General features: G+C 42.2%; 1 protein-coding gene and 1 non-coding gene across 2 annotated transcripts in view; both read left to right on the forward strand.

Annotated features, from left to right (window-relative positions):
• LOC125195113 (cationic amino acid transporter 1-like) overlaps window positions 1–86 on the forward strand; it is a 1,872-nt gene extending 1,786 nt beyond the window's left edge. Inside the window, exon 4 of the mRNA XM_048093308.1 lies at window positions 3–86. Coding sequence (XP_047949265.1) covers window positions 3–86 — 84 coding nt within the window. The remainder of the gene's footprint in view (window positions 1–2) is intronic.
• Window positions 87–16,197: 16,111 nt separating this feature from the next.
• On the forward strand, window positions 16,198–16,304 carry LOC125197587. Its single transcript, XR_007172123.1, has one exon. It is a non-coding gene; the product is annotated as a small nucleolar RNA R71 (small nucleolar RNA).
• Window positions 16,305–20,706: the final 4,402 nt, after the last annotated feature.

The raw sequence follows: 20,706 nt of genomic DNA on the forward strand, positions 1-20,706 counted from the left end.
AGCTAATTGGTCTAGGAAATTTCTCCAGAAAATACAAATGCTCTTCGGGGAAAGCATCGGGTATGGCCTCTTCTGTTTCCCCTTGATATATTCTGCTCAAGTGATCGGCTACTCTATTCTCCAGTTCCTCTTTTGTCTCTTACTTCCCAATCAAACTCCTGCAAGAGCAACACCCAACGGATCAACCTCGGCTTAGACTCTTTCTTAGCCAGGTAAGTACTTTATTGCTGCGTGATCCGTGAAGACTATAACCCTCGACCCAAGAAGGTAGGGTCGGAATTTTTCAAACGAGTATACGACAGCCCAACATTTCCTTCTCCGTGGTGTCATAATTCTTCTGAGCCTGATTCAGAGTTTTAGAAGCATAGAAGATCACATAACTTTTTCCGTCGATCTTCTGTCCCAGGGCAGCTCCCACAGCGAAATCACTCGCGTCGCACATTATCTCGAAAGGGTGATTCTAGTCTGGCGCCCTGATAATTGGTGCTGACACGAGTCTGTCTTTGAGCAACTGAAATGCCTTCTTGCACCCTTCGTCAAAGACGAATTCCACCTCGTTGTGCAACAAATGAGTGAGCGGTTGCGCGATTTTCGCGAAATCCTTGATAAACCTCCTATAAAAACCTGCGTGACCTAGGAAGCCTCTAACCTCTTTTTGGTTCGTGGGGTATGGTAACTTTGATACCACATCTACCTTTGCTTTGTCTACTTGTATTCCTCTCACAGAAACCACGTGACCCAGGACAATGCCTTCTGTCACCATGAAGTGGCATTTTTCGAAATTCAACCCTAAATGTTTTTCTTGGCATCTCTTTAGCACTAGATCAAGGCTGGCCAAACAAGTATCGAATGAGTTTCCGTATACGGTAAAATCGTCCATGAATATCTCAATGCATACTTCCAACAGATCCGAAAAAATGCTCATCATACACCGCTGGAACGTTCCTGGTGCATTACACAATCCAAACGGCATTCTTCGGTATGCATATGTACCAAAGGGGCACGTGAATGTGGTTTTCCCTTGGTCCTCTGGGTTAAAGTAGATCTGGAAATAGCCACTGTATCCATCAAGGAAACCAAATTACTGTTTGTCAGCCAATCCTTCTAACATCTGATCAATGAAAGGTAGTGGGAAATGATCCTTTTTTGTGGCCTCGTTCAATTTCCTGTAGTCGATGCACATCCTCCACCCCGTCACCAGCCTAGTGGGCACCAACTCGTTCTTTTCATTCGTGACCACCTGTATTCCAGACTTTTTAGGCACCATATGGACAGGACTGACCCACTCGCTGTCCGGAATGGAGTAGATGATCCCTAGAGCAAGCAATTTTAACACCTCCTTCAGAACTTCCTCTCGCATGTTCGGATTCAGTTTCCGTTGTGCATCTCGATGAGCCTTTGCACCTTCTTCTAGAAGGATGTGGTGCATACAAAGATCAGGGCTGATTCCTACTAAATCTGATAAAGTCCACCCTATTGCTTTCTTGTTTCGTCTGATGGCTTCCAACAATTCCTTCTCCTGTTCCTTGGTCAGGCCGCTGTTGACTATTACTAGGAATGCCTCATTTTCTTCCAAGTAAGCATACTTGAGGCCTGGTGGAAGTGTCTTCAGTTCCTTCTGCTGTTTCATTCGTCTCACTGGGGCAAGGGATTTTTTTTACGCAATATCCGGTATTGCCTCCTTCCCAGACCCAGGAGAATTCTCCAGACTAGCCACGTGAGCCGATCCCCTTGATCTAGGCGACTCGGGATCTCTGCAAAACTCCATGATGGCCTCTGTGAGTTCCTCATCTGTTAACTCCGTTGTGTTCATTGTTGCACACCACCCTTCAACTTCTCTGTCAATTAAATGGCTCAACTCCGAGTTGTCAATTTGTTCCTGTATCAATTCCGTCTCAAGATATTCTTGGACTAGGGGGTTAATAACATCAATAGCATACAGATTATCAACATCTAATGGCCTTTTCATCCCCTCATCTATGCTAAATGTATATTTTTCCCCATTATAATCTAAACTAATTTTTCCATCGAAGACATCGATAATGGTCTTAGCAGTACGCAAAAATGGTCTCCCTAAAAGTACGCCACTAGACTCAGCAGACTCATTATCATTCATCTTGATCACATAGAAATCAGCAGGATTAGAAAATCATGCACTTTAACTATGACATTTTCCAACACACCTTCAGGACAAATGCAAGTTCTATTTGCTAACTGGATTACCACTTTGGTAGCGACCATCCTTACCCCTGTCAATTTCTTGTAGATCGAAAGCGGTAAAACGTTGATAGATGCCCCTAGATCACACATAGCATGCTCGACCTTGATGTCCCCTAGATAAATGGGTAATGTGAACATACCTGGGTCTGTGCATTTCGAGGGCATCCTTCTCTTTTGTATCACATCAGACACATTCTCCCCGATCACAATCTTCCCGTCTGGTTTGGTCTTCCCTGCAATGAATTCCTTGATGAACTTGCTGAAAGCAGGCATTTTTAGGGCTTGCAAGAATGGCAGGTTGATTTCCAGTTTGCTAAAAATCTCCATGAGATCCTCTGAATCATCCTTCTTTTTCTTTGCTTCCCCCCGGTATGGAAATGGTTTTGCTTGCTTCATTGCATTTGTGGAACTCCCAGCCTGGGTTTCACCAACTTCCCTACTTCCTTCCTTGCTTACTACCTCAGGTTCTGGATCTAGGAAAAATGGATCACTTGGTCGAGGCAGAGATCCCCCTAAATCTCCCTTCTGGAGGTCATCCTGAACAAGGACTTCTCTGGGTCTAGGGCTATCCCCTTGGAACACTTGACCTTCTTTCCCTTTACTAGCTTGTATGGGTACCTCCTCGTCAATCTCCAGGGTCGGTCCTTCATAGACTCTCCCGGATCTCAAGGTGATTTGACTAATGTTCGCTCGGTCCGGTGGTTTGACTGTGGCAGGAAGTTTCCCTTCATTTCCCCTTATCTCATTCAAAGAAACTGCAATCTGGGACAGTTGCTTCGCCATCATATCCATGGCGGCTTTATGTTCCGACTGAGCGTCTTGCAACTTGTGCACCACGTCGTTGTTGGAATGCAAGTTATTCTGCATGAACTGCTGTGAATTCACCAGGTCGTGGACCATGTCATCCAAACTCCTTTGTGGCCTGGAGTTGAATTGATTAAAATTCGATCCTTGACCTTGGTTCTGCCGATAGTTCCCTTGATTTCCTTGATGGTTGTTGTACTGATTGCTAGACCCTTGATTCTCTTGATGATTCGGTTGGGAATTCTGATAGTTCCCCTGGTTATTTCTCTGGTGAGGTGGCACATAAGAGCTTCCTGGGTTGTTCTGATTCCTATTTCCCCAATTGGTATGGTCTTGATTCCTGTATCCCAGTTGCAATTGCCCCTCTTGACTTTTTCCTGACCAGTTGGACTGCCTCTCTGGAGGGTGTGCATAATTCGTGAGCTGCAGTGGGGGTGGCTGACCTTGATCATGGTCAGTCCATCTAAAATTGAGGTGAGTCCTCCATGGGGCATCCCTCTGTCTTCCCTGGTTCCAACTTCCATCTGGATTCCAGCTACCCATCGAATTTGCTTGAGCTTGGCATTCCCCTTCACAGGGCTGACTGTAATAAGGCTGAAGTTGTCTTTCCTCTGGACCAGGGGGTTTCTCATTTTCTGCTGGAGCATGAGGGTTGTATTTCTCAATTGCGTTCAGCAATGCTTTCTCCAATTTATCTATCCTGTCTTCCACCTTCTTGTCATCCTATTCCGTTACTGCATTGGCTGACCCCCTCCTCAATATGCTTCGCGGGTTATCATAGGCCTTCTTCGCCTCAATCAGCCTTCCCAAAGTCTCTCTGGCTTCACTTGCTTTATTCTTGGCAAAATTTCCCCCGCTCGAGGAATTCATCAATTCCTTTGACTCAGGGTTTGCTCCTTCGTAAAATAGATAGTAAGTCTCCGCTTCAATCATCCTGTGGTTTGGACAAGCATCCAACAGTCCCTTGAACCAGGGACCAATAAGAACTCAGAGACTCATCATATTCCTGCTTGCACTCCTGAATCTCCTTCTTCAACGCATTCGTCTTGTTGGAAGGGAAAAAATAATCCAAGAACTCCAGCTTGAAATCTTTCTATGTGTTAATCGAGTCTGGTGGAAGCCTTAGCAGCCAAGTATTAGCCTCCCCTTTGAGGGCAAACGGAACTGCACGTAAACGGTAGTCCTCCTCAGTCGCCTCGTTGGGGCGTTTTTGAATCTTTGCACGGCTTGCTGAACTCGTTCAAGAATTTGTAAGGACATTCGTTCCTTCGTCCAGAGAATGTGGGCAAAACTCCGAGCACATTTGTCTTGATATCAATAGACCTCTGACACGGGTTTGAGACTATGGCATGGGCTGGTTCACCGTCGAGATGTGCGGTAAGTGACCCTATCTCCGTATCGGGATCTACTAAATGAGCCATATTTGGTTCTTCCTCCTCCTCAGTCTCGGAACGCTCTGTTTCTGTTGACGACTTCGGGTCTTCTTCTCCTGACGAATTCGACTCCTTTTCACTTTCTAATTCGAACAAAAATGGGTCCACTGTCCTCAAACCTGATCTGGTGGTGATAGTGGACGTAAACTCCTTGACTTGCCACTTGTATCGGCCGCTCCCTGACCCAGATGAACTAGCCCAACTTCCAGCTTGGAAGCCCGTGTTCATAAATTGTGAAGGAGAACAAAATAACAGAAATTAAATTATTTACACCAAATCCTCCAACGCAATAATAATAAACGCCATCCATCCCCGGCAATGGCGCCATTTGAAGATACCGATTTTTCGCTTAGACTGTGTGCACAGAAAAGAATAACAAGTTTCCTAGGTCTAGCAAATCTACTAGATCACAGGATCTAGGAGCTCACTGGTCGTTGGAAAATCTCGGTCGTCGGACACACAAAATAATTCTTCAAAAACCCTCAACCACGTATACTAAAACTTATCACAGGGAAGTAGGGATCGATCCCACAGAGATGGATGCGTAACGAAAATGCTCAAGGATTTGGAAATTATTTTTGGGTTGGCTGCTGCCACGCATTTTTTTGGGTTGAGGAAATTAGACTAAACTTTGGAATTGAAATCTGCTACGCTAACAACTAGATCTAGGCAAAACAGAAATCGCGCATGTAAACTGGAATCGAGACATCACTAGATCTAAGAAACTGTTCTAAACTACCTAGACCTAGGAAATAAACTGACGGTGGGGACTATGACTGAAAAAAGCAAGTACGGACGAAAAGCTGGGAAAACAACTAACTAACAGCGACATCATCTTCTTCAAATCAAATTTCACAAAAACTTAGAAGAAACAGGTATGAAAACGTAATCGGAAAATAGAGCAGACCGGATTTTAGCGATTTAACGAAGAGCAATTAAGAACTAAACAGATCTACGGCTATTAGACGAAGTAAAATAGAAGGTAAACATAAAACTCAAAAATCCATGCACAACTTGAATCCCCTGTTCAGATCCAACCTCGAATGCTAAATCCACTCCGGATCCAAGCATCCGACACAAACTCCAGCCAAAAACATTCCATAACTTCAGATTCAACAAACAACCTCCGATCAACAACAACACCACAGATCTACCGCCAAATTCCCCAGATCAAGCACCAAAGTGACAAAAACAGAGATTAACATGCAACTTGCCGAAATAAAACTTCAAACAACAGGATCAACGTAGATCAACACGAGATAACACAAATATAACAGAAACTAAAGGAATGCATAGATAATCAGTAACATCAACAACCAAATCGACTTCCAAAAGTGAAGTTCGAACGAAATAAAGTGCAAAAGAACCGAAAGTGAATAGATTGTATCTTCGCCCTCACGCGGACGGTGTTACGACGGACTTCCTCTGAAGATGAGACCCCTTAAAACCCTAAACTACCCCAGAACTTCCATTTACCAAGTGTGTGTGTTGTGTGTGAGCTAAGAGCGGAATAAAATCGTATCTCTATTGTGTGTTGCATGCTCCTTTATTTATAGGCGTTGAAGTGGGGCCCAGCGAGGTATAGATAGTCTTTGTTGCCCTCAGCTATTGACTCCCTTCTTCTAGCCTCCTTTTCCTTCAATTCTGCTCACTTTTCCTTCATTCCTTCGCTAGTCCGTTTCCTCCAGCTTCTCCTGGATCTAGCGATTCTGTCACACACCTGGCTTAAAAACCGTGTTAGACCCAGTAAAATATAGTGCTTTTCACCATATAACCGATGCATGAAATTAGCCTTATCAAAAAACAATTGGGTTTTGAAAACTTTTGAAAAACTAAAAACAATAGAAAGCATAGATCAACTAAAAGCAGATAAATCAAGAGGAAGACAATAGAGATAAGGGAATCCTAGGGATGTGTGTTCACAGTTATGGTTATACAAAATTCCAACTACAATATCCTAGCACAGTTTATACTTTGAAAGGACGAGTCACCTAGCTTATGCTCATGCGATACAAATGTTGATTACAAGATTAGGGTTGTCAATCCTAACACGTAACTCCAAAAAGCTCCTAAGACCCTTGAAAAGTCCTCACTCTCAATTAACAGTGCCGTTTTAAGGGAAGCTAACTGTAGTGTCAACTAAGTGAATCTAATTCGCTAAAACTCTGTCACGGTTATGAAGCAAGTTATATTAAATCATACATGATTGTGTCACTCAATCATGCAGCATCAAAACTACTTAGGGAAGAAACAAAGTAAAAACAAAACGGATATTAAATAGAAAAAGGAATTTGTATAACCAAAGTCGTTACTAACACATCCCTAGAATACTATGAGTTTAGTTACACATAATTGAATAAGCTAAAAACATAGATTGAATGGAAGACAATTTGAACATAAAACTAAAGCAAATAAAACCCGTGGGTTGAATCCTTGTCGTTCATGATGTTCTTGAAATCCTTCTCCAACTCCTTGCACCAATGAAGTACTCTAGGTCTTGATCTCTATGAAATACTTTTGCAAGTAGAAGTTCTCTCTTTTTGATGAAGCTTGATGCCTTATTTATAGGGAAAAGCCATGCCTTATTGTAGAAGGAAAAAAATCTCCAAAATATGGTAAAACTGGGCGCAAATCTAGGGCTTTTCGGATTCGCCGCCTTTCTCCGGCGGGCCGCCGCACCTTGGCCGGCGGTCGCCGCGTTGGAGTCCAGAGAGTCTGTTCTCTCGGCGGCGGACCGCCGCACATCTTCCGGCAGTTGCCGGACGAGACTTCTCTTCCAAGCATATTTTCCGAGGTGGACCGCTGCATTGATCTGCCCGCCGGGGCGCGGCGGTCGCCGCAGACATCCGCGGCGGTCGCCGGTCGCCGTCTGACTCCAGATTCCCAAACTTGGCGTTTGGCTCCCTTTTTCGGCTCAATTATGCACATTTCTCACAAAACACGTCAAAATACCAAAATAGACAAAATATGCAAATAATGGACGTGTAGAGTGACTTTGACATAAAAAATGGACCAAATAATGGCCTTAAAATAGTGCAAAATCCGAGCGTATCAATTGCATAGAGATCTTCATGGATGATTTCACGGTCTACGGAGACTCTCTCAACTCGTGCTTGCAACATTTGGGTGTCGTACTAGAGAGGTACCAGGCAAAGAGTCTGGTTTTGAATTTCGAGAAATGCCATTTTATGGTTACAGAAGGGATTGTCTTAGGACACGTAGTGTCAGAAAGAGGAATCCAGGTGGACCAAGCCAAGGTAAACGTCATATCTAAGTTGCCTTTTCCTACTGACCAGAAGGGGATAAGAGGTTTTCTGGGGCACGTTGGTTTTTATCAGAGATTTATCAAGGACTTCACTAAGATCGCCAAACCTCTTACCAGACTTCTCCAGAATGAGGTGGAGTTCGTTTTCAACGAGCATTGCAAGGCTGCCTTTAACCTCCTCAAGGAAAAGTTAATATCTGCACGAATTATCCAAGCTCCTAACTGGGATCACCCCTTTGAGGTGATGTGCGATACTAGTGACTATGCCATGGGAGCCGTACTGGGTCAGAAGATCGATGGGAAAAGGTACGTGATATTCTATGCCTCCAAAACCTTAAATCAAGCACACCGAAATTATGACACCACCGAGAAAGAAATGTTGGCTGTTGTGTATTCTTTCGAGAAGTTCAAGCAGTACCTATTAGGATCCAAGGTCATCGTCTATATTGACCATGCAACCATTAAGTATCTCATTGCAAAGAAAGAGTCAAAACCCCGACTGATCGGATGGGTACTTCTATTGCAAGAATTTGATTGGGAAGTAGAAGACAAGAAGGGAGTCGAAAACAAGGTAGCGGACCATTTGAGCAGAATAGTGCAAGAAGGGAACAGTGAAGATGTGCATGATCGATCCCCAGAAGAATATTTATGTGAGGTGATTTTCTCCGCAAGGAAGATCGATTGGGAAGAAATAATGAAGCTTACGGGTCAGGATATGACAACCAAAGGGAAGGAGAAGATAGGTCAGGAACCCTGGTTTGCGGACTTGGCACACTATCTAGTGACGGGAGAGTTCCCAATGGTGCCAAACGTGACGAGGGCTCAGAGGATGAAGATCAAGAGTGAAGCGAAGTATTATTTCTGGGACGATCCATACTTGTGGAAGGCAGGGGCCGACCAAGTTATAATGAGATGTGTTCCTGACTGGGAGCAACGGGATGCACTAATACATTGTCACTCTTTGGCATGTAGAGGGCACTTCGGACCAAGGAAAACTGCAAGGAAGGTGCTGGATAGCGGATTCTATTGGCCGACTCTAAACAGGGATGCATACGAGTTCTGCAAAGGCTGTGACCGTTGCCAACTGACCGGTGGGATCTCCACAATAGATGAAATTCCGCAATTCCCAGTGATTGTTTGTGAAGTGTTCGACATCTGGGCCCCAAGTCCCCTCCACGTCATCATTCCCCTAACTTTGAGTCCCAGGCCACAACTCCTCTAACCCTACAGGCCCCATCCCAGGCCACAACTATTAAATTACACTATTCATAACTCTAACCTATTTTACTTGTAAAAATTGAAAATGTTGAGCAATTATAATATGAAAATATTATTTTTAATTAAAAAATTATAAATTATAATCTAGACATTAAAAAATATTGATCAGAGAAAATTATAAACTACAAATTATAAATTTCAATTTTAATTTTATCACTCCCCAATTCCTAATATAAAATTATAATTATACTCCCCTTCCCACTTTCCAATATAAAATTATAATCATAATTTATACTCCCAATTCCCAACACTAAAAGTGACGCTTCTCTCTCTCTCCCTCTTCTTCCTCTCCATTTCTTCTTCCATTTATTCAAGGATTTAAATCCCAACAGCAAAAAAATAAAAAATAGGGTACCTGCGGCCTGCCCTGAAGACATCCAACACCGGTCCGGGACTTGCGATCTGCGTTACGGGCACGGCTAACCCTGTGCCGGGCTGGACCCCGGGAGCGGCCCCGGGATGCAACTGCGGCACCGGGACTGTCCCATGTCGTGGCTCTCTTCTGTCTAACGAATGGCCCGGGCCGGGACTTGCGAATTGCGGCCCGTCCTCTCCGCGTTGGTGATGCTCTTAGTCCTTGAAATATATGAGGGCCCGCATTGTTGAGTGTTGTAAATGGCAGCATTCATTGTTTCCACTAAAGAAGGTTTATAAAATAGCATTAAGAAATTGATCACGAAATGTAATGAAGTTTATGGAACTACCCTTACCATTTTTTACTCCCCACAAATTCTGAGCCCCCCACCCTCCCCATTTTTCAAATTGGACGAGGTCATTTATGAAACTACTCCTCTCATTTTATTATAATTTTCACAAAACACATACTAAAATGAAATTTGTCACTTACACTAAGATAGAGGGAGTATATGCACAAACCTGCAAACTTGCCTAATTTCTGCCTCACTGAAGGAAAGAATTCATAATGAAATATATGGAATCGCACCCTCATACCACATTAGGTTGTGTATCTTGGCATCCCATACAAAGGAAGGTGAACAAGCCCTGAATTATACTCCCTCTGTCATAATTAATGAATTTGTTTACGCAATTTAAGAAAAATGATATTTATTGAGTTAAGTAGAGAGAATAAAGTATGAAAGATGAAAAAGAAGGAAAGATAAAAAAGAGAATAAAGTAAAAGTTAATAAAAGTGTTACTCTCTCTATTGTCCCAACCAAGATGCATTTATTTCTATTTTATTCTCTCTCTTACTTTATTTTCTCCACTTTACACACAAAATAAAGTCATATAAATCTTATATAAATCTTATACCACCTAAGAAAGGAGGGTCATCATAAGATGAGGGACAGAGGAAGTAAATCTTATCATCATGACATTAATTTTCTGATCAAAGATTGTGACCAAACATAATGATACTCCTAAATTTTATATATTGAGATAAAATACCACCGAATAGTGAATAGCAAGCCCAATAATTCAACAAAACTTTTTCACCCCATCTGCCGCCTCATCTTCTACAACCATCCCTTCACAGAGGCCGAATTCTCCACCACCATCGTTCCAAACCTCAAACACTCCCTCTCTCTCACCCTCAAACACTATTTTCCCATCGCCGGAAACCTCCTCTACCCTCTCGACACCGAAAAATCCTGCCCCTTCATCCGCTACCTCTCCGGTGACACCGCCCGGCTCACGATCGCCGTCTCCCACCGTGACTTCAACGAAGACACCGGATGCCACGCTCGAGACTCCAATCAGTTCTACGAATTCCTCCCCGCAATGCCCCCGATAACCGAGGAGGAAAATTACAAAATTTCCCCTCTCAACGCTCTCCAGGCCACCCTCTTCCCCGGCCACGACATCTGCATCGGGGTAGGCAATCATCACTACCTCGGCGAGGCAAGGTCCGTGTTCCGATTCGTCTCGGTCTGGGCCGAGACGAATCAATGATTGCTCATCGCCGCCGCTTTTTGATAGATCCGTATTTGGAGATATCAAGGGCGTAAGCGACAATTTATGGAGCACTATGAGGAATATTCCGCTGACTCAATCAAGCTCGCATGTGCCTACTAAAAGAGTCGGGCCGTGTTCACACTCCATCAGTCTGATATTAAAAAACTCAAGGATATTGTTATGTCGAAAAAGCCCGGCCTAGTTAACATCTGTACTTTCGCCGTCACGGTGGCGTACATGTGGAGTACTGTGGTGAAATCCGCAGCCGCCGCCGGGGAGGCGACAGACGAGGATGGGACCGAGGTGCTAGTTTTTCCCTCGGATGGAAGGGGGCGGCCGAATGCGTAAATTTGCAATCAATATGTCACCCACAAGTGTATGGGGTATGTAGCACGTGGAAGGTTGAAATTATAGATCCTCGAAGACTAAATGCCGGCTTGAGTACTAAGATGCAACTTTGAACACTATCTAGACTAATAGAAGGGGTTTTTGATTTTTCTTAACTAAGATCAAAGAACAAGAAAGCAAATAAGAGCAAATTAGTAAAGTAAGCAAATGAAAGGTAGTTTTCACACAAATTTGGGAAGGTAGGGATATGGATCCGTTGGTATGGATCACGGGTGTTCACCTAGAGATCATGCTCATCTATTGGGTCTCACGGGTGGCTTGGAAGGTCGAGTTAATTGGTTAGACCCCCTCTCGGGTGCATCTAACGCGTTGATCGGCCTCTAATGTCGGAGTCTCCTTCTTACACTTCAAGACCGACTCCGAAAACCTATGGACCCAAGCCCTCTTTCTAGCTATGCATCTCTCGATAACATTAAACGCACGAAGTTGTTGATTATTTGACAATCTAATTAAGCATCTCTCAATGACAATAATTAGAACAAGACATATCCAATTGGTAGCTAAGCAATTAGACAATGAAAAAGCCCAATAACCAACAAAACCACCACAAAGAGATAGATAAGCATAAATCAAGGTTTAACCCATGAATTCTATACAAACTTCACCAATATCCCTAATAAAGACTTAGCCACTCATAATGGAAGCTAAAACAAAAGTAAATACATGAACATCAAAGGAAAACATAGTAGAAGTGGAAAATAGAACTCCCTAAGGTGGACTTGATGTTGGGGAGAATCTTTCTTCTTCAATCTCTTGAAGATGGAAGCCTCCTTGCCTTCAATCCTCTGGAATCTCTCGATTTCTCTCTCTATTTTGCAGTGGGGGAAGTTAGGGTTCGAAAATAAGTGAGAACCCTTTTATACTCGAAGTGAAAAAGGGCAAAAATGTGTATCTGCGTAAAACACCCGATCGGGCGATTGGCACTATGAGGAACGCCCGATCAGGCAATCCGGGAGTATCGCGATGCCAACCCAAAACGCCCGATCGGGCTGTTTGTCGGATGCGAAAAGCCTGAACGGGTTTTCTCTCTGGAATTCACTGCGCTTCAAAACGCCCGATCGGGCGAAGTCCCTGGAATCATCCATTTGCTCCTTTTTTTTTCCGTTTTAACCTGTTTTTACTTCAAAATCCCAACAAACTCATAATTTCATCAAATCAAAGACTATATGAGTGAAAACCTATTATAAACACCTTAATTCAACAAAAACATGGGTTAAATACCTCTAAAACCATCCTAAACTATGAGTTTGTCAACTCCCCCAAACTTAAACACTTGTTTGTCCTCGAACAAGAAGAAGAAAATAAGAAAACAAACTCATGTAAGGATGCGGAGTGTCATCATTGCCTCAGTAGAAATAAAATAAACAACAAGTATCAATGGCCTCGTATGCATGTAAAGTATTATGAAATATAGCTTCAAGTTACTATCATGTAATCAATCTTGCCAATTTGCCCCCACAAGGAGAAAATGCAATGTGCATTTTAGAAATTTCACTCACTCTCAAAGTGTATAAGCTCATGACATAACTCTCAAATCATCAAATCATGCATAGTTTACCATATGCTTGCTCGAAATCTACACTCTCATCTACTACGGTGTGACTAAAGATCTAAGGTCCGAAAGGTCTTTTCTATAGGTTGTAATGTAGGCTCTTTGGATAGGTAGGGTAATTTTTGGCCAAAGTGACTTTAATCCCCAAGATATGACATATTCAACTTCACCAACTTTCTTCCCTAATCTTAGCTAGTTATAGGCTTTGCTTAGACTCTTCTCACCTATCAACATTCCAGTTTTGTCTTTTCCAATCTTCAAGGCACCCTTTTTCACCAAATGTCAATTGCTCACTATTTTTCCATTTTTCTTTTCTTTTCTTTTTCCCTTTTTTTTCTTTTTCTCCATGCTTTGCACGGTATCATCACTATTTTTTTTCTTTTTTCTTTCTTTTTCTTTTCTAACTCAAAAAACTTGTTTTCATTTGCCAACACTACTTCCACATTTCTCTTTGATTTTTCAAAAGTACCACATGAAAATTCCAACCCCTCGGTTTGTCAAATAAAAGGTTTATAGGCTCAAAGTGGGCTAACAAGGATTATTAACATAACGGGTAAAAATAGGATTTGGCTAATAAAAATGGCCTAACATCCTCCCTTATCCATATAGCCACTATGTAGACTCAAGGAGATCGCGAGCAAGTTCTAGAAACATATGACATGCTTGAGATAAAACACACATTTAGTGATAGTATAGGCTTAATTCTCACAAGGTCATTTTGGCAAAAAGACAAGGCACCATGTGATTTACTTTAGACAATTTGAAATGAAAATTACATGTTACTTAGCCATATCACCAAGATTTTCGAAAATTTTTGCACAAAAGGCACCATGCGATTTACTTTAGGCAATTTGAAATGAAAATTACATGTTACTTTAGGCAATTTGAAATGAAAATTCCAACCCCTCGGTTTGTCAAAGAAAATGTTTATAGGCTCAAAGTGGGCTAACAAGGATTATTAACTTAACGGGTAAAAATAGAATTTGGCTAATAAAAATGGTCTAACATCCTCCCTTATCCATATAGCCACTATGTAGACTCAAGGAGATCGCGAGCAAGTTCTAGAAACATATGACATGCTTGAGATTAAACACACTTTACATGATAGTATAGGCTTAATTCTCACAAGGTCATTTTGGCAAGTTCTAGAAACATATGACATGCTTGGGATTTTTCCCGTGTTCGGTTTTTTGACTGTTTCATTCCTATTTTCCTGTTCCAACAACTACAAAACAAAAATATACCCAACTTGAAAGTAATTGGGGCATTAAACACACTTAAAACGATTCACCAAAACAAACACTAAGAAAACTCCTAAAAATGAGAGAAAAACATATTGACTTACATAAAATTGTACCTACTAGGGGTTCCCCCATAGCACAATTGTTTAACGTCGTTTGCCCGACGGTCTTCAAGCTTTCACTTAATGGTCCAAGCTCACTTGGATCACCTCATTGGGGCCCGTCCTAGCTTTTGCGGCCAAATAGAGCTTGTTTAGCCGCTTTTTCCACTAAATAGGCTTGTCATTTTCTCCAAGGTCAACTCCATGAGATTCACCATTTTCCCATTTTGGCACCTCCTTTTGCTCCCCTAAACTTGTTTCATTCTCAAGCTCAAAGAACCAATTAGGGACCAAGATCTCCTCCAAGGGCTTATCAACTTCAACATCCTTAGACACTTGTATCACCTTGCACTCTTCAATTTCCAAAGGCACCTCTTCTACTCTCTTGGATTCTTCCATTTCATGGCGTTTCATCTTGTCTAACATAGAGAGGATAGCCGTCTTGTTTCCATGCCTAAGGGTGAGTTCTCCCTTGGTGACATCAATTAAAGCTTTCCCGGTTGCAAGGAATGGCCTTCCAAGAATGAGAGGAACATTAGGATCCTCCTTCATGTCCAAGACTACAAAGTCTACGGGGAAGATAAAATCATTCACCCTTACTAAGACATTTTCAAGAATTCAATTGGGGAACTTGACGGACTTATCCGCCATTTGAAGAGTGATGGTGGTCGGCTTCAAAACACCAAACTTTAACTTCCGGAAGAAGCTTAAGGGCATAAGATTTATGCTTGCCCCCAAATCACACAAGGCCTTGGTTTGCCTATCATTCCCGATCACACAAGAGATGTTGAAGCTTCCCGGATCCTTCATCTTTGCCGGCATCTTTTGTTGGATAATTGCACTACAATTCTCGGTCAAGCTCACGGTTTCATAATCAACCAACTTCTTCTTCTTTGACATAATCTCCTTCAAGAATTTGAGATAGCCGAACATTTGTTGGAGTACCTCAATGAGAGGTATATTGAGGTGCACCCTCTTGAAGATCTCAAGAAACTTTGCAAACTTCTCATCTAATTTCTTCTTTTGCACCACTTGAGGAAAAGGAATTTTGACTTCCATGGGCTTGGGAGGTATAGTTGTCTCGGGTTGATCCTCGGATGGCATGTTAGGTGACTCCACCTCTATTTCCTCTTCTTCTTTCTCTTCTTCGGGTACTTCCTTAGTTTCCACTTCGGGCATAGGAGGGCTCTCATAACTTATCTCACTCCTCAAGTAGATTGCCTTGCAATCTTTAGGATTTGCAATTATAGTGCTTGGAAATTGCTCCGGTTGATGTATTTGTCCAACGGCTTGAGTAATTTGACTCACTTGATGCTCTAAAGCCCCCAATCTTGTGGTGACCTCCACTACCGCCGTCTCAACTTTATCAATCCTCTTGGTAGAGTGTTCCATAATCCCATCTGTTTTCTCCATTATAGCTTTTAGAAGCTCATTGGTAACATCACTCGAAGACTTTGAAGTGCTAGGTGCATTGGTATCCCCATTTGGTGCTCCAAATCCGGGAGATGGAGATGGTTGGATAGCATTACTCGGATTCCCATATGAAAGGTTTGGATGCGCATTAAAGGGTGGGCGGTAACCTAAATAATTACCACCCCCATTGTTAGGGCGATAATTGTTGAAATTCCTTGGATTACCCCCTTGATTTCATCCTTGATGTATATAATTAACATCCTCTACGGTAGATTGAGGCTCTACATTGGGTGTCATCCCCAAACTTATGCTATCCACCTTTTGATTGAGAATCATCATTTGTTGGTTGAGGAGATTGAATGCATCCGAATCAACAACCGAAGCTACCGGCATAGAGCCATCTCGACCCAAGCTCCAACTCTTGCTAGTGTATGCAAGCCTTTGAAGCATCTTCTTGCACTCATCGACCCCCTTGTCTAAGAATGATCCCCCCGAACCAAAGTCTAGTTGACTTTTGATAAATTCCGAGCATCCATTATAGAAAAGGCTCACTTGATGGCCCGGAGATAGCCCATGGTTAGGACACTTCTTCAACAAAGCGTTAAATCTCTCCCATGCTTCAAACATAGACTCTTGGCTCTTCATTTTAAAATGGGAGATCTCCGCTTGTAGGTTGAGAGTAGAGCTAAGAGGGAAGAACCTCTCCAAGAACTTTTTGGCTAAGTCGTCCCAACTTATAACCGAGCCCGGCTCAAGGTTATCAAACCAATCTCTAGCATATCCCGTCAATGAGAATGGGAATAGCCTAAGCTTGATTGTATCTTCGGAAACCCCATTAAGCTTGGTTGTGTTGGCAATCTCCAAGAATTTGGCTAAGTGCATATTAGGATCCTCCGTGGGCCTTCCCGAGAAAACACGTTGCTCCACAAATTGGATCAATGTCGTCTTCAACTCAAAATTGTTGGCATTCACTCTTGGATCAATGGGTGGCATTGGGATATTAACGTTCCCAAATGCATTTCTAACCGGTGCATCTCTTCTCCTTTCCTCCTCTCTTTCCCTTCTCATCTCCTCCATTTGTTGTTGTAATTGAAGGATGATTTGGTCTTGATTAAGGGGAGGTGGAGGTGGAGGTGGTACTTCCTCGTTGTTCTCATTTGGATTTTCCATTGGCTCAACTAAATGTTGAGCTCGTGCTCTCCTCCTTCGTCCTCCTCTTCTTCTATTGGCGGCTTCTATCTCTAAATTAATCGGCTCAAGGGGTAGATGCCTTGAGCGCGTGAGCATAAAAACCTACACAACACAAGAGAGGAAACAAAGGGAAATTAGAGCTAAACTAGAAAACTAAACTAAATAAAACAAGTAAATGTCTAAACTAGTATTCTCTATCTTATCACAATATCAAACACAAAAGCAAATTAGTCCCCGGCAACGGCGCCAAAAACTTGACTCATGCTAAATTTGCAAACAATATGTCACCCACGAGTGTATGGGGTATGTAGCACGTGGCAAGTTGAAATTATCGATCCTCGAAGACTAAATGCCGGCTTGAGTACTACGATGCAACTTTGAACACTATCTAGACTAATAGAAGGGGTTTTTGGTTTTTCTTAACTAAGATCAAAGAACAAGTAAGCAAATAAGAGCAAATTAGTAAAGTAAGCAAATGAAAGGTAGTTTTCACACAAATTTGGGAAGGTAGGGATATGGATCCGTTGGTATGGATCACGGGTGTTCACCTAGAGATCATGCTCATCTATTGGGTCTCACGGGTGGCTTGGAAGGTCGAGTTAATTGGTTAGACCCCCTCTCGGGTGCATCTAACGCGTTGATCGGCCTCTAATGTCGGAGTCTCCTCCTTACACTTCAAGACCGACTCCGAAAACCTATGGACCCAAGCCCTCTTTCTAGCTATGCATCTCTCGATAACATTAAACGCACGAAGTTGTTGATTATTTGACAATCTAATTAAGCATCTCTCAATGACAATAATTAGAACAAGACATATCCAATTGGTAGCTAAGCAATTAGACAATGAAAAAGCCCAATAACCAACAAAACCACCACAAAGAGATAGATAAGCATAAATCAAGGTTTAACCCGTGAATTCCATACAAACTTCACCAATATCCCTAATAAAGACTTAGCCACTCATAGCTAAAACAAAAGTAAATACAAGAACATCAAAGGAAAACATAGTAGAAGTGGAAAATAGAACTCCCTAAGGTGGACTTGATGTTGGGGAGAATCTTTCTTCTTCAATCTCTTGAAGATGGAAGCCTCCTTGCCTTCAATCCTCTTGAATCTCTCGATTTCTCTCTCTATTTTGCAGTGGGGGAAGTTAGGGTTCGAAAATGAGTGAGAACACTTTTATACTCGAAGTGAAAAAGGGCAAAAATGTGTATCTGCGTAAAATGCCCGATCGGGCGATTGGAACTTGAAGCTACTTGGGATGTGACAGTACAAGTGTAGTGAGTGTAGTGTTGCGATATTCAAATAAGGCAGGTTCCCCAGATCCAGCAAGTCCACTAGATCACTTGGTCTAGGAACTCGTAGGTTGTGCGGAATCCCGGTCGTCGGACACACAAGTACTTCCCCGCTTCAAAAACCCTCAACCACTTTACTAAACCTAGTATAGGGAAGTAGGGATCGATCCCACAGAGAAGGATGCGTAAGACTCGTAATCAAGGATTTGGGAGTATTTTTGGTGTTGGCTGCTGCCACGCATTTTCTTGGGTTGAGGAAAATTAAAATTAACTTGACTTGGGAATATTAGAAAGAAACTTAACCTAACAGCTAGACCTAGGAGATAATTCTACGGTGGGACCACATCTAAGAAAAAGCAGAGTACGACTGGAAAGTGGCAGAATAACTAACTCTCGTACTAACTGACAGTGACATCGTCTTCTACAACCAAATTCGCATAAAACTTCTTGAGAAAACACATAAGCAAATCAAAAACAGGGCTACTAACTTGAAATCAAATCTATGCATAAATAACGAAGAACTTAACAGATCTGCATACCTAGACGAAGTGAAATAGAAAACAAAGGAAATAAAACAAGTCTATCAACTACTGTTTCTTTCACACGCCAAAACCAACTTCAGACGCTAAATCCACTCCGGATCCAAGCGTCCGACACGGACTCCAAACAGAAGAAATTCTCCATCACGTCAGATTTACAAATTTAAGCTCCGAACACTCAATCAACCACAGATCTGTCACCAAATTCCACATCAAACACCTCAATAACGAAATAAGCAGAGATCGACATAGCAATTTAAGAATTACGCTAACAGCAGAGAGATCTAAGCAAAATAACTTGAAATTAAACAGCTAAACTCAGATCCATGAGCGATAAGCAGTTAAACATCATCAACATCAAAGTCGACTCCCAAAAGTGAAGTTCGACGGTGGAAACTAGCAAAAACAGCTGAAATTAAAACAATTGTATCTTCGCCCTCACTAGGACGGTGTTACCAAACTCGAGATCTTTAGAAAGTACCCCCCTATCACGATTATCCCCAGAATTTTTCCCAAGTGTGTGTGTAAATGTATGAGCTAAGAAGAGTAAAAACTATATCCATTGCGCTGCATGCTCCTCTCTATTTATAGGCGTTTTAGTGGGTCCAGCGAGGTATTGATAATGACTTTGTTGCCCTCAGCTGTAGACTCCCTTTATCACGCCAATTTCCTCGTAATTCCTGCTCATTTCGTTCCATTCTCCTGCTAGACCATCTCCTCCATAACTTCCTCGATCTAGCCATTTTCTTCACACACCTGGCTTAGGAAACGTGTTAGACCCAGCAAATTATAACATTACTTTGCACATACCGATGCATGAAATTAGCCTTATCAAACTGCTCACACTTAAACCATACTTGTCCTCAAGTATAAAGACAAGAAAAGAAAAAGAATAAGGCAAATTTCAAGCGAGGTTATCTCTTGACCGACTCCTAGACCTAGACTCAAGAAAAACTAAGAAATATAAGAAAATCACACAAACACGCAAAACACATATATACATGAGCTAGTTTCAATTTTAGGCATCTGTCCCCACAAGATTAAGGTCATTCCAATAGTTTGCACTCCTCCAAATAGGCCCTTTCCCTTCCTTTACCTAGCCAATCTGTCAGCTTGTCAAGATAGCTCTCTACTTACCCAATTGTTAGGTTCACTCGATCACTCATTCCTCACCAGGGATGTTAGGATCGATTCTCTCTTAAGTTAATGCTACACCACTGAAGCGTTGGGTTATGAGAGTTTTCTCCTTCCTGGGTCAGGCTATCATTATTCCTGTTTTAGACCATTCCCCCCTCTGGACTTCGTCCAGCTTATTCCTCCTCTTTTTTTCTTTTCTTCTCTCTCTTTTTTTTTTTTTTTATCTGGACTTTGTCCAGCTTGTTCCTCCATTTTTTTCTCCTGGACTTCGTCCAGCTTATACCGCCTTACCCTGGACTTCGTCCAGCTTATGCCTTCATAACCCAATTCCCCCTTTTTTTCTTTCTCCTTCATAGCTCTTCTTCCCTAAGCATTCAGTGGTGGCCCTTAAACATTTGTTAGCTCAAAGTTATCTGAGGTTTATAACTCACTATATAGTAGGGCTTCACAACTAAGTAAGTAGAGGCATTCTCCGTCATTCTCGCTTCATTCAAATTAACTAGGCTCATTTAAGGAAAAAGCTTCTAAGTTGAAATGCCTCCTATCTTCAATTACTTTCACTAAGGGAATCATGCCGTATTAAATCCACTGGCTCATGTGACAATACTTAAAACTAACAGACTCTTAACATGTAATACGGGTAATGCATTGACTCCTCTCCCCCTCCCACTTCACTCAAGCTTGTCCCTAAGCCATCGTCGTGAAGGGGGGAACAGAGAGATCAATGCAAAACTAAAATCATAAAACTTCTCACACTTAGACCAAGCAATGGGCTAAGTGGGAGAAAGACACAGAAAAACATAGAAAAACAAATAAAACAACAGAAAACACGAACTTCTCACACTTAGACCACGCAGTGGGCTAAGTGGGAGAAGATATAACAAGTGATAAACACATATATAACAGGTAGACAAT

Source organism: Salvia hispanica, chromosome 6, assembly GCF_023119035.1.
Source record: "Salvia hispanica cultivar TCC Black 2014 chromosome 6, UniMelb_Shisp_WGS_1.0, whole genome shotgun sequence".
Classification (NCBI taxonomy): Eukaryota; Viridiplantae; Streptophyta; class Magnoliopsida; order Lamiales; family Lamiaceae; genus Salvia; species Salvia hispanica.